At 46.3% G+C, this 12,684-nt stretch overlaps 1 protein-coding gene across 1 annotated transcript; it reads left to right on the top strand.

Moving 5' to 3' along the window:
* The first annotated feature begins 11,621 nt into the window (after positions 1-11,621).
* LOC125506493 (germin-like protein 8-11) lies at positions 11,622-12,684 on the top strand. Its single transcript, XM_048671298.2, has 2 exons — positions 11,622-11,815; positions 11,955-12,684. The coding sequence occupies exons 1-2, from the start codon at positions 11,695-11,697 to the stop codon at positions 12,509-12,511; spliced, it is 678 nt and encodes a 225-aa protein (XP_048527255.1). The 5' UTR covers positions 11,622-11,694; the 3' UTR covers positions 12,512-12,684.

Below are 12,684 nucleotides of genomic sequence, written 5' to 3'. Positions count from 1 at the left end.
TCATACTTTTAGAAATAAATGAGGACACTTAATCATAGAAAACATGTCGAACAACGAAGAAACTGGGCCTTCTGACCAAGATGCAGACGAGATGGATTATGAGGGTGAACAAGACTACCTCGACTTTTTGACTACTAAGCAAGGTTTGCAGGTCCGCCTCGATGATGGTACTGACGCCGACACCGACACCGACGGCGCCGGCACCGATGGCGGCGCCGAGACCGGTGGGGAAGGTACCGCCGGGGAAGATACCGGCGCCGATGCCGGTACCGAAAAGAGGCATAAGAAGTAGAGGATACGAAAACCTAACAAACTAGGGATTGGACGACTTGTGATCACAAAGATGGCACCTGGCAAGTTTGAGCCATTAGAGCCGGAAGAACCTCGCAAGTACTATGGGAACCAAGTAGGATGCATCCTACAGGAATGCGCGAGCATCAATGACGATGACTTAAGGAGTAAAGAACATTTGACGCGGTTGCTCCTAACGAAGTTGCACAAGAGATTCAAGTTCCCCGATCGGGATGATAACATAGAACAGCCGTGGGATGATCCGAAGATGAAAAAGATTAACAATCACGCCATGGGCATGTTCAGCAATGATTTGGCCTCATGGAAATCAAGGGTGAAACGAGCTATTGAGGCTAAGGAACCCCTGTCCAAGATTCTGGAGGAAAATCCGACACTTACGGAAGAGGAGTTCGAAAAGTTCAAGGACACTTGCGCTACCGAGGACGCCAAGGCTAAGGCTGCGAAATTAAAGAGCCTTCAGCAAAGGAACACGGGGAAGCATCGCCTTGGAAGCCGTGGCTACCTCGGTAAAAGGCCCATATGGTATAAGGAGGACGCGGAACGTGAAGCCGCGGGTCTCCCAGACCCCTTCGCAAAGTTCACCAACCCCTTGGAGCATGACTTCATCAGGGCCCGCTACAAGTGGGACAAGGAGAAAAAGGTTTTTTACATGGACAAGATCACGAGGAAATTGATTAGACTACTGGATAAGCAACACCAGCTTGCAGCCGAAAACCCTACTTCTCCGATGAGGCCCAAGTGGGACACCCCTCTCAACCGGGCCTTGAACGAACTTAAGGGACTCCCTTTGGGCCAGCGGCCGCAATATGGTCGTGTGCACGGAGCTGGAGATGGCGCCACGTGGAAGGTGTTTTACAACGAGGGCCCGGAGGCCAAGAAGCAGAAAAAGAAGTTTAGTCAGGCGAACATCGACGCGAAGGTGAAGCTTGCGGTCGAGAAAAAAGCAGTTGAGGACGTGAAAAAAGCAGCCGAGGACAAATATGAGTTGCTACAGCAGGCAGTCAATGCAGCTGTAAGTGCCTGCAGAAATGATTTTGCTACTAACTTGGTTCCAGTTATCATCAACTGGACGAAGGAAAATCCAGACAAGACGGTACATGATTTCCCGTTGCCCAGTTTCGTCGGGAGCAACTCCATGAACAACAACACCATCGCACCATCACTTGCTCACGCAACTGGGCCTCCTCTCGCAGCCGCTCCCGCTCATAGCAGCCCGTCCTCAGTCTCTGGCGCGCTTGGTGGGCCTTCGTCTTTGGTTGAGCTCGACGCCGTCACGGTAATTACATGTCGCACCAACATATATATATATATAATATTCCATTTTTGTTGCCTTTCGGATGTTTTACGCCACAGACATATGTGTTTGCAGGCGAAAGAAACCCCGTGCACCATACTCTACTTGATCAAAGGCCAGAAGGTGGACGTGGGAAAGGGGATGATAATGGACCCCTTGCAACCCACGTTCCACAACCAGCCGATCCCTGCTGGGCACTTCAGGGTTAGCTTGTCTAGTGTGAAATCGGGGCACGAGGATTTGCCTCCTCCAGTACAGCATGTGGGAGCGGACGATGAGACCCCGCCGTGGATTGGAAGCTGCAAGGGTTGGGTGCTGCTATGGCCGAAGAATCTTATTCGTCTGGAGCCGGCCGAGAGCACACCAATAACCACACATCAACAAGCATGTGCGGAGACCACCACCCCGCCTACGCAATTACCAGCTCCTGTAGTGCCGAGTGAGAGCGGCGGACGACATGATGAAGGGGGTGCAATAGTGCTGGCTGATGTAATTTGTCCTGTAGAACAGAGAATGGATGATGAGACGGAGGTCGACCCTATGGATTTCCTCAATACAAACGCGTATGACTGTGACATAGAATTGATGAGTCAACCATATGACGAATCGGGCTATCAGCTTGCTAATGAGGATATGGATGATATGCCCGGGCAGGAAGGTCGTAGCAGGGATTGCAAAAAGTCTCTCTTCATGAAATCCTCACAGGACACGCCTGAAGATGCCGCCTCAACACAGGCTCAACTATCCCAGCGCGAGGGTCGTACAGTACTTAGCCCGGGAACACTGGGGCAGGGGTTAAGGAAGGGTCTAGAAGGTGTGCCCAAGAAAAAGGAGAGAAAGAGATCAGGGAAGATAGCTACCTCCAAACAAGCCAGAGCACATAGCAGCCAAACGATGCATTCTGAAGAGCGTGTACCCGTGAAAGGTGCGGCCATGTTCCATCTCACGGGCGAGCCGATGCTACCGCCGAAACCACTGGAGGCACTAACAGGGGATCTCAAGAGACTGCACGACCATGTGCTGTCGACTGAGAAAAGCCTACTAGCCTCAAAGGATCCAGGATATCCGACATACGCGGCTCGTGTGCCTGAGGGGAAGTGCTACGTTGAGACACGGCCCGCGGAGGTGTTCTTCCTGCGGTTTGACCATATCTTTGAGATGTTTCTGACAAGGCGGCTCGATTTTACAATCGTTTGCCTTTTTGCGCTACATATGAGCTCTGTCATGAACAGTGAAGAAGTCTCGCAAATCTGTGTGGCGGATCCGTACTACATGCACGAGTCTTTCTTGAGTCTCGGCGACTTTGAGCGTGAAACTGCTAGGGACTACCTCCAAAACTTCATGGTACAGAATAAGGACCGGGAAATTGTCCTCGTGCCTTATCATCCAAAGTAAGTCAGTTTTGATAAACCCTTTCATACATTTCAATCATTCCTTCTCTCTCTATGGGGAATAATTTCAGGTGTCTTTTCCCCGCAGCAACGGGCGCGCCGTCCTTATCGTTCTTTATCCGCAAGTCTCCCACGCCGTGTATTTTGACCCTTCCAGAGACTACGAGAAAAAAGACTACACCCACATAATGAATATTCTAGATGATGCTCTCCAAGACTTCAGCTTTAGAGGTGGCCACATGCAGATCAGGAAACAAAGGAACAAGAAGATGGGTTTCGCGCATAAAACTAACTTCTCCTGCATCCAAGTCCCAAAACCAAGCAAGAAGGATGGATTGTACATCCTCCATCTCATCAATCAGTTCAACACGGATCACCAAAAGCTTCGCATGAGAAGCAGAAATGATGATCATATCCACAAGTGGCTAGAATCTCATGGAGAAGCGGATTATAAACTTAGAGATGACTTCTTTCGCATCCAACGCGACATTGCGACGGTCATCATGAAAGAATTCGTCGATGAGAAGGGGATGTTCCACCACGGCCCTATATCGCGAGCTGACGTCCGAACTCGCATAGGCATGCAACGTCTAGACCTCACGCCGTTCAAGAAGCTAGGGTCCATCCTCGATGATATGGAAGGATGGAACTTCTAGTGATTTATGATGCTGATGATGATGATATGTGTCGGTTGAACTTGTATACTATTTGTAGTGATGCAACTTTGTGATGTCCACGATCCCTGCCGAACTTGCGTAACGCTACTTTGTTAGTTTGCGTACGATGACCTGCGTACCTCTACTTAATTAATTTGCGTACTGTATGTTGCATCTAGTTGCTAACCCTTTCTTTTTCGGTGTTCTCTAGTATATTTTGTTGCATATATATGATTGTACATCCTCTTCATGAACATGCATCTCTAACAGGTACCTAGTTTCTTGATGGCGAGATGGAACTGCTATGTCATGTACAAAGGGAAGGTTCCGGGGGTGTACAACGAGTGGCATGAGTGTCAGGCGCAAGTGAATGGGTTCTCGGACGCCAGCCATAAAGGCTTCAAAAGCAGACAAGAAGGAGAAGCTAGTTACTTGAGGTTCATGCTAGCGCGAGAGAGGACTCGTAACCGCCATCTCATGTATTGCATAGTTCCGCTCTCACTCATAGTGATAGCTCTTCTCGCGTATACCTTTGTTTAGATGGATGATGTTGTAATTGCAAGTATTCGAGACTTGCATGTATCGCTATTTTCGAGATGATGACAAGATACCACTTTGTGTTGGATGATGATTATGACGAGACTATTTGTATGTATATGCTATGATTACATTTGTGGTCTTGCGGGCATTTGTATGTGTATCATGATGACATTTGTATGTGCTAAAGATTCTTCTATAAAGCCTGTTCAAATACAAAACAAATATGCCGAAAAAAAACAAAAAACAACTAAAATTAGCAGTAGCGAGTGCAGAAAAGTTAGCAGCAGCGCGGTTGTAGCAGTAGCGCGCACAGGGGAAGCGCGCTATAGCTATTAGCAGCAGCGAGGTTCCTTTAAGCACACTGCTGCAACACTTGTGTAGCAGTAGCGCGGGTGGACCAGCGCTACTGCTATACATTAGCTGTAGTGCCTTATTGGTAGCGCGGGTACCCGCGCTGCTGATAGGCCTAAAACCCGCACTGCTGCTAGCCTTTTCCCTAGTAGTGCTACCTCATGGTCATAGCAAGAGTGCGCAAAGTGCTCAACAAAAGGGCGATGGTAGGCATAGGAATCATTCACAACACCAAAGGAAATGAAGGGTCTAAACACATGGGTCAAATGCAAGACAATCCAAGCATAATGTGCATGGGGTGTAGTGAAAATTGTGTGGCACTCAACACAATGGAAAGAGCAATTGTTCATCATGTGTGAGGCAATCATGTGACAAGCAACGGGACATGGCGTATGTGAATAAGTGACATTGTTGCGACCAAACATATGATAGGAGCAAGTAATCCAAGAATTGGATGCAACATGGAAAGCAATCATAGTAATCAAGTCGTGCAAGCTAGTAGTGCGAAGATGAAACATACTAGAGGAAATCATGGCAATCATGTCATGTGAGCAAATCATAGGCATAGGCAATGCACATGACATATCGCAAGCACGAACACAAAGCAAGATCATAGTATCATTATAGGCATGGGGCACAAAGCAAACATGGTAATAACAAGTGATATCTCCACCAAACTTGCAAATACACATACAAGTACTAGAATCAAGCATCATGTGTAATGCAAAGCATGGGTCACAAATGCATGGCACAGGCATAGGAAAGAGCATATCATGCAAAGTGAACATGGCAATATGGGCATAAAGTGAGAAGTGGTAAATAACCCATAACCATGTGAGGGCCATGTAGAAGAGATGCGTGAAGTCGTTGCGCGAGGGGAACGGTGGTAAGGACAATCCAGGGAATCCCAAGTCATCATTGCTCTCTAGAGCTCGTTTCGTCAACTCATGGGATTGTGAGGTTGACGAGTGTTCATGGGTACCTACACAAAAGAGACAAAAATGAAAGAACGTGTGTGCATGGTAAATGTACACATCATCCATCATGATGTGTATGTGCATGTGTGAGTTAGCACAAGATAAGCATCGCTTAAAGAAATTTTATGCATGGTATAAGAACATGTCATCCATCGTGAAAGAATAGTTGTTATGTATGACATGATGAGGACGCAAATCAAGTATGCAATTATATGGCACATCATTCATGGAAAGCATATTGTGCACACAAGTATTGGGATCATGCAATGAATGGGATGAATCAAAATCTCCTAAAATGTATGAGGAAACTATGGGGGTCTCCTCATCAGCAATATTGGAAACATCATATGGGGAAAATGGAAGACATCCAAAACAATGCATATCCGAAGCTAGGTGGCTATGGCATGGCATATGAGATAAATGATGCAAAGGAAGCATGTCAATATCATCACATGAGAAACAAGCCAATAACCATAGGCTTGTCATCTATGCCATATGTGCAAATTGGGTTTATTTTAATGGAATATGCATAGACACTATGATGAGATTGCAAATAAGACATATGATGGATCTCATGCATAGCATATGACAAGTCAAGCGGATTGGAAAACATGATGTGACCAAGAGAATTATCACAAGTGATCCTATGCAACATGGCATCACAACTAATAGACTCCACATGGAAATCATCAAACTCATCATAAATGGGTAAATAATCGCATGGGGAAATCATACTAGCATGAATCATGGCAATATGGGGGATCAACATCATGCAAGCAATCAATGTCAAGAATGTCCACTAGTGGGACAAGAGCATCACCTTCACCTATGTTACCTTTCTCACTCCACTCATGTGATGTACGTGAGGTGGGAAAGACCAAATGGTGGTCATCATCTTCATATTGATGGAACCATGTGGAGGTGCATCATAGTCCACCATGGCCATCGTCATGTCCAAAGGAAGGACGAAGTCGTCGAGGATCGGCGCGTCATCATATATGGGACCTAGAACCAAACAAGAAGACACAATAGAGGGAGACGTTAAGTTGTTAGAAAGCAAAATGGCCTCATATGCCTCATCAACTACCTCACTCTCTCTATGTGGTGGTTCAGTCACTCCCTCAAGGTAGGTGCACTCAATGTCACATATGGTGGAGTCACTCATCTCACTCAAGTGGTGGGGGTGGTGGCTCTCCTCACATGGGAATTGGGGCAACTCATCATATATGGGGCTAGTGGTGAAGTCACTCTCTCTCAATATAGTGGCAAAAGTCACTCAAGTCATCATACGTCGCCGTGGTCCAAGGGAAAATCCCATGCTCAACCGTCTTGTAGTCGTCGCCGTGGTTGAAGGCCGAAGATGGCACATCACCACTCTAATCATGGATGAAGGCCAAAGATGGCACATCATCGCTCTCGTCGTGGATGAAGGCCGAAGATGGCACATCATCACTCTCGCTGTCATGTAGCATGGTCATTGCGAAGTGAGCTCGGGGTCGAGTAGACTTTGCCTTCATGAGTTCTTGCTCCGCCTTGAGAGCACCAATGTAGTTGTCGTTGAGAGACTTGTAGTTCTCGAGGAAGATAGTCTTGGAGATGGCGTTGTTCAATCCCATCATGAAGTAGAACTTCATCCAAATGGGGTCGTCCACGCCGGCACGTCGCAAGGCTTCCTTCATGTTCTTGAAGTACTCGCCAAGGGACTTGGATCCTTGTATGATGTTCTCCAATTGGCGTTGAAGATGTTCCGTGTAGGTGGAAGGCACAAATTCTTGCCGCGTTGTTTTCTTCATCGTGGGCCACGTCATGGTGAAGCTTGTTGAAGGTCTATGAAGCCACCATGTCAATGCATAGTCGTGGAAGGTACTTGTGGCGCACTTCACTTGATCGTCGAAGGGTACTTGATGTAGCTTGAGGTAGTCGTCCATCTTGCACTCCCACTTGAGGTATTCATTGAGGTCAATAGTCCCAAAGAATGGAATCTCCTCGATGATGTCGACGTCGTAGTAGAAAGAGGGAGTAGTGGACTTGAGCTCGTGGAGTAGGCGAAGATGCCGTACGTTCGAAGGCGAAGATGCCTTGAAGTTACTTGGCGAAGATGCCAAAGGTGTTGAATAAGCCGCAGCCTTGTAGTTGATGTCGCAGCTCTGAATAGCCCGTGCGCACGGGGTTGTCGGAGGTCGTGTGCACGGGGGTCGAAGGCCCGTGTGCACGGGGTTGGCAGAGCAGCCAACGTGTGTCCTGAAGCTCGCTCATCATGGTCATGTCGATGTCGATGCTTCTGTGTACTTGCTGAAGATGGTAGCTCGGGAGTCTTTGCACTTGAGCGTCTTCTTGAAGATGAGGAAGATCGCTTGCGGTTCTTGATGAGGGCCTCGAGCTCCTCCATTTGTTTGTCCATCTTGGCGTCGATGAAGTTCTTCATAGCATCAAACTCGTCGTCGTGGTTGTAGACCGGAGATGATGTGCTTTGCCTATCCATCACAAGACTCGAGCAAAGGTGAGTAGGAAATGAGATAAACAATACCAAGCTACCTTTTCCCAACGTTGAGGATGTATCTCGTATCACTCAATGTTAGATGAAAGAATAGTGGAATTGGTACCGGACTTGTTCAATACCGCAATGCACTACACACCGGGCATGTGTTCAAATCCTCGTATGCACCGCGGTAGAGGATGCAGGCATTAGGGCATGCATGTATATTCAGCACCTTCAATCCTAGATGGCATACAACCTTCTTTGTTGCGTACGTACTGTCAGGCAATTTGTTATCCTTTGGAAGCTTCTTCTTTAATATTTTCAGTACCTTCTCAAATCCTTTGTCAAGCACAGCATTCTCTGCCTTTCACTGCAGCAATTACAGTACGGTACCGAGCTTTGTGTTGTCATCTTCGCAATTGGGGTACAACCCTTTTTTGTGATCCTCTAACATGTGATCGAACTTCAGCTTCTCCTTTTGACTTCCGCACTGTTTCCTTGCATCAACAATGACACGGCGGAGATCATCATCGGGCACATTGTCTAGTTCCTCTTGATCTTCAGCAGCTTCCCCCGTTGCAGTATCATCGTATTCAGGGGGCACATAGTTGTCATCGTCCTCTTCTTCTTTGTTGTCTTTCATCATAACCCCTATTTCTCCATGCTTGGTCCAAACATTATAGTGTGGCATGAAACCCTTATAAAGCAGGTGGCTGTGAAGGATTTTCGGTCAGAGTAAGACTTTGTATTCCCACATATAGGGCATGGACAACACATAAAACCATTGTGCTTGTTCGCCTCAGCCACTTCAAGAAAATTATGCACGCCCTTAATGTACTCAGAGGTGTGTCAGTCATCGTACATCCATTGCCGGTTCATCTACATGCATTATATATAATTAAGTGTGTCAAAAACCATTACAGAACATCATGGATAGATAAGTGACCAAATTAATAGAAGTTCATCATCACATTAAAACCAAAGTACATACATAGTTCTCATTGAACAACGTATAGCTCTCCGGAGCATCTAATTAAACCATACATTGAAACTATGTAAAACATTTCAATGCAACAACAAATGTGATCATAATCGCAATCAATGTAACAATTGATCCAATGGCATAATGATACCAAGCATCGGTATGAATGGCATGTTTTCTAATCTTTCTAATCTCCAACCGCATTGCATCCATCTTGATCTTGTGATCATCGATGACATCCACAACATGCAACTCCAATATCATCTTCTCCTCCTCAATTTTTTTATTTTTTCCTTCAAGTAATTGTTTTCTTCTTCAATTAAATTTAACCTCTCGACAATAGGGTCAGTTCGAATTTCCGGTTCACATACCTCCTAGTTAAATAAAATCTATGTCATGGTGGTCGGCATAATTGTCATAAAGAATAAATGAACCAAATAGTTATAAAAGATAATATATACCACATTTGAATCATAGCTAGGACGAGGGCCGACGGGGGCGGATACCAAAACCATCGCACTATATAATAACAAGCAATAATAAAAGTAAGAAAATTAGACAAGTATCTATCTAATCATACAAGTAAGAATTTTTTTCTTTCAGAAAGAAGATAAGAACAAGAGGCTCATCACGGTGGTGCCGGCGACGAGATCGGCGCGGGCGATCGACGGCTGTGAATACGGGGACGAGACTTGACGGACCGCTAAACCTAGACAAATCTCGAGGAAAATGGAGCTTGGAGGTCGAGCTTCGAGAGGAGAAAGCTTAACTAGCGTGGCTCGGGCATTTCATCGAACACCTCATATGCATAGGAGGTGAGCTAGAGCACCACAAAGCTCTCCCCTCGCCGGCCAAAAAAAACAGAGCAGTGTGGAGTGCTCTGCTCGCCGGCAATGGGGTATATATAGCCACCTCATTGGTCCCGGTTCGTGGCAGGAACCGGGACTAAAGGCCCCCCCTTCTGTCCCGGTTCCAGCCACGAACCGAGACCAATGATGTGGGACAGGAGCGAGGACCATTGGTCCCGGTTCGTGCCTGAAACCAGGACAAATGGGTCCAGACGAACCAGGACCAATGCCCCACGAGGCCCGGCCGGCCCCCTGGCTCATTAACCGGGACGTATGCCTCCGTTGGTCCCGGTTCGTGGTTGAACCGGGACTAATGGGCTAGCCAGGCCTCAACCAAAGCCCTGTTTTCTACTTGTGACGGGTCGCGCCACGCCGGCCGCCTCAGGAAAGTGGCCCACCTCCACCAGCGTAGGATAGCAGCGGCGCTGCTGTCATCGTCTACGGTAGCCCACATAAATGGGGGAGTTGAGGTGAGAGGAAGGACACCCCAACGCTGCCTATCACCGACCGGGGCTTTGCCAGTGCGGTGCCGACCGATGGCGGTGAGGGGAGGATGAGAGAATGGGGGCATACGGCCGGCGGTGGAGATCGCCATCGTGTCGTCCAGGAAGACGACGGCCTAGTTTTGTTTCTTGGAGGCTTTTTATTCATTTGATGGAAACATCCTGTATCAAAACAACCAACACACACTTTCAAGATATTAATCAGTTTATGAGTGGCCACCCGGCCTAGTCATTGGATGCATTGTTTATACTCTAACAAATCACGCAAGTTGAGTTGTGTTGTGAGACTAGTCAAGAAAGGCCAACTAGATTGTCAGATTTATGCACTGAATTGGTCATGATCAAACTCTTAGCGAGAGGATGTTAACTACGCTTAATAAGATCACAATGAATTGTTTCTGCTCTCCATCGTCGTTGTTTACGCGTACGTAGACTAATGTACTTAACCACTTTGAGTGAAATTTGACCAAGTAAATATCTGATTAATGTGATGATGACAAGGACAGATACATATATAGTATAATAGCTGTGCTAGCTAGGTGCATCCATGATGGAATGACGCACCTCGATTTCTTCCTTATTGACTCAATCCGTTAACTACTTCGGCATCTTATATTGTTAGACTCTACGTCTCTAAGCAGTCTAATATTTTTATTGATATCACCGGATGACTCATATTCCAAAGTTTTGCCCTTGATTTTGGAGGATGGTATGATATTCCATTATATCTCTGACCATGATTTTTTTAATCGTATGTATGTTAAGTTGTTAGCACACATCGTTAAACGCAGAAGGAACTTTGGGCTTTAGAAGCCATAGACCCAGGAAGCCCAGGTAGATCAAGCTAAGCAGGTGACTTTGTCTATGTCGCCTCTAGGAAGAAAACGATTGCTTTATATCACTTGGCTTTTCCAACTGCTCTTTGGCTATGACCTCGTGCGCACCAGTTTTCACCACGACCAAGTATATGAGACGTACTAGAAACCAAAGCGAGTTAGATATCTAATAAACTATGGTGATGTGTGGTGACTTTTGCTGGAACCAGCCCTGCATGCATTGTGGCGACTTGGGTGAGATGGATAAATAATCATAATTACTACTCAGCGTATGATGGAGTAACTTAGGCGTATTCAAAGGGGACTTGAAATTTTATGCAAAATAAATCAATCAGCAGCCAGAGACCATTTCAACTCATTGGTCGATTCCACTTGACTATGTCTATTGCCCACAAGTTCACACTGCTCGTTGCGCCTATATAAGCACATACATACCCTGCATATTCGAAACCATCACTTACGCCACAACACAAACAGAATCACAAGCGAAAAGAAGAGCCAAAGAAACTACAATCAAACAATCAAATGGCATCCTCCTCTTCATTCATTATCCTTGCCGCTCTCCTTGCATTGGTCTCATGGCAGGCCACTGCCTCCGATCCTAGCCCACTCCAGGACTTTTGTGTCGCTGACATGCATTCACCAGGTACTATGATACTTCCCAGTTTCTTGACATGTTATCAGCAAATATATATGTTGAAATTATTATTTTGAAGATTACATGCAAGTTGAAACAACTTTGTAAGATCCAAGGTTACATGTTTACCTCTCCTCTATCCACCCAGTGCGTGTCAATGGGTTTGTTTGCAAGAACCCGATGGAAGTCAACGCGGATGACTTCTTCAAGGCAGCCACTCTGGACAAGCCTAGGGTCACCAACAAGGTTGGATCGAACGTCACCTTGATCAATGTCATGCAGATTGCTGGACTCAACACCCTCGGCATCTCAATCGCGCGCATCGACTATGCTCCCCTAGGACAGAACCCACCACATACGCACCCCCGCGCCACTGAGATCCTCACGGTACTCGAGGGGACATTGTACGTTGGCTTTGTGACATCCAACCAGGAGAACAGGTTCCTCTCAAAGATGCTTAACAAAGGTGATGTATTTGTGTTCCCTGTGGGGCTCATCCACTTCCAATTCAACCCCAACCCCTACAAGCCAGCTGTTGCAATTGCTGCGCTCAGCAGCCAGAACCCAGGGGCTATCACAATTGCCAATGCAGTGTTTGGGTCCAAGCCACCAATATCAGATGATGTTCTTGCCAAGGCATTTCAGGTGGAAAAGAATACAATAGACTATCTCCAGGCTCAATTCTGGGAGAACAATCACTACTAATTCAGACCTTGGTTGATCACACGGGAGATCAATGCTCAAATGAAGGACTTGGTTGAGTTTTAGATATGCATCCTAAGCTATAAAATGAATGTAGTATATGTCATTCTAGTATGCATCTGTAAGCCGTGAATGTATTTCTGCCTTATGAATAATTGACAATATGATTTTTTTTA

Source organism: Triticum urartu, chromosome 5A (assembly GCF_056163025.1).
Source record: "Triticum urartu cultivar PI428250 chromosome 5A, HENAU_Tu73, whole genome shotgun sequence".
Taxonomy (NCBI): domain Eukaryota; kingdom Viridiplantae; phylum Streptophyta; class Magnoliopsida; order Poales; family Poaceae; genus Triticum; species Triticum urartu.
The sequence above is the reverse complement of the archived record's forward strand: the minus strand, read 5'-3'. Positions and strand labels throughout refer to the sequence as shown.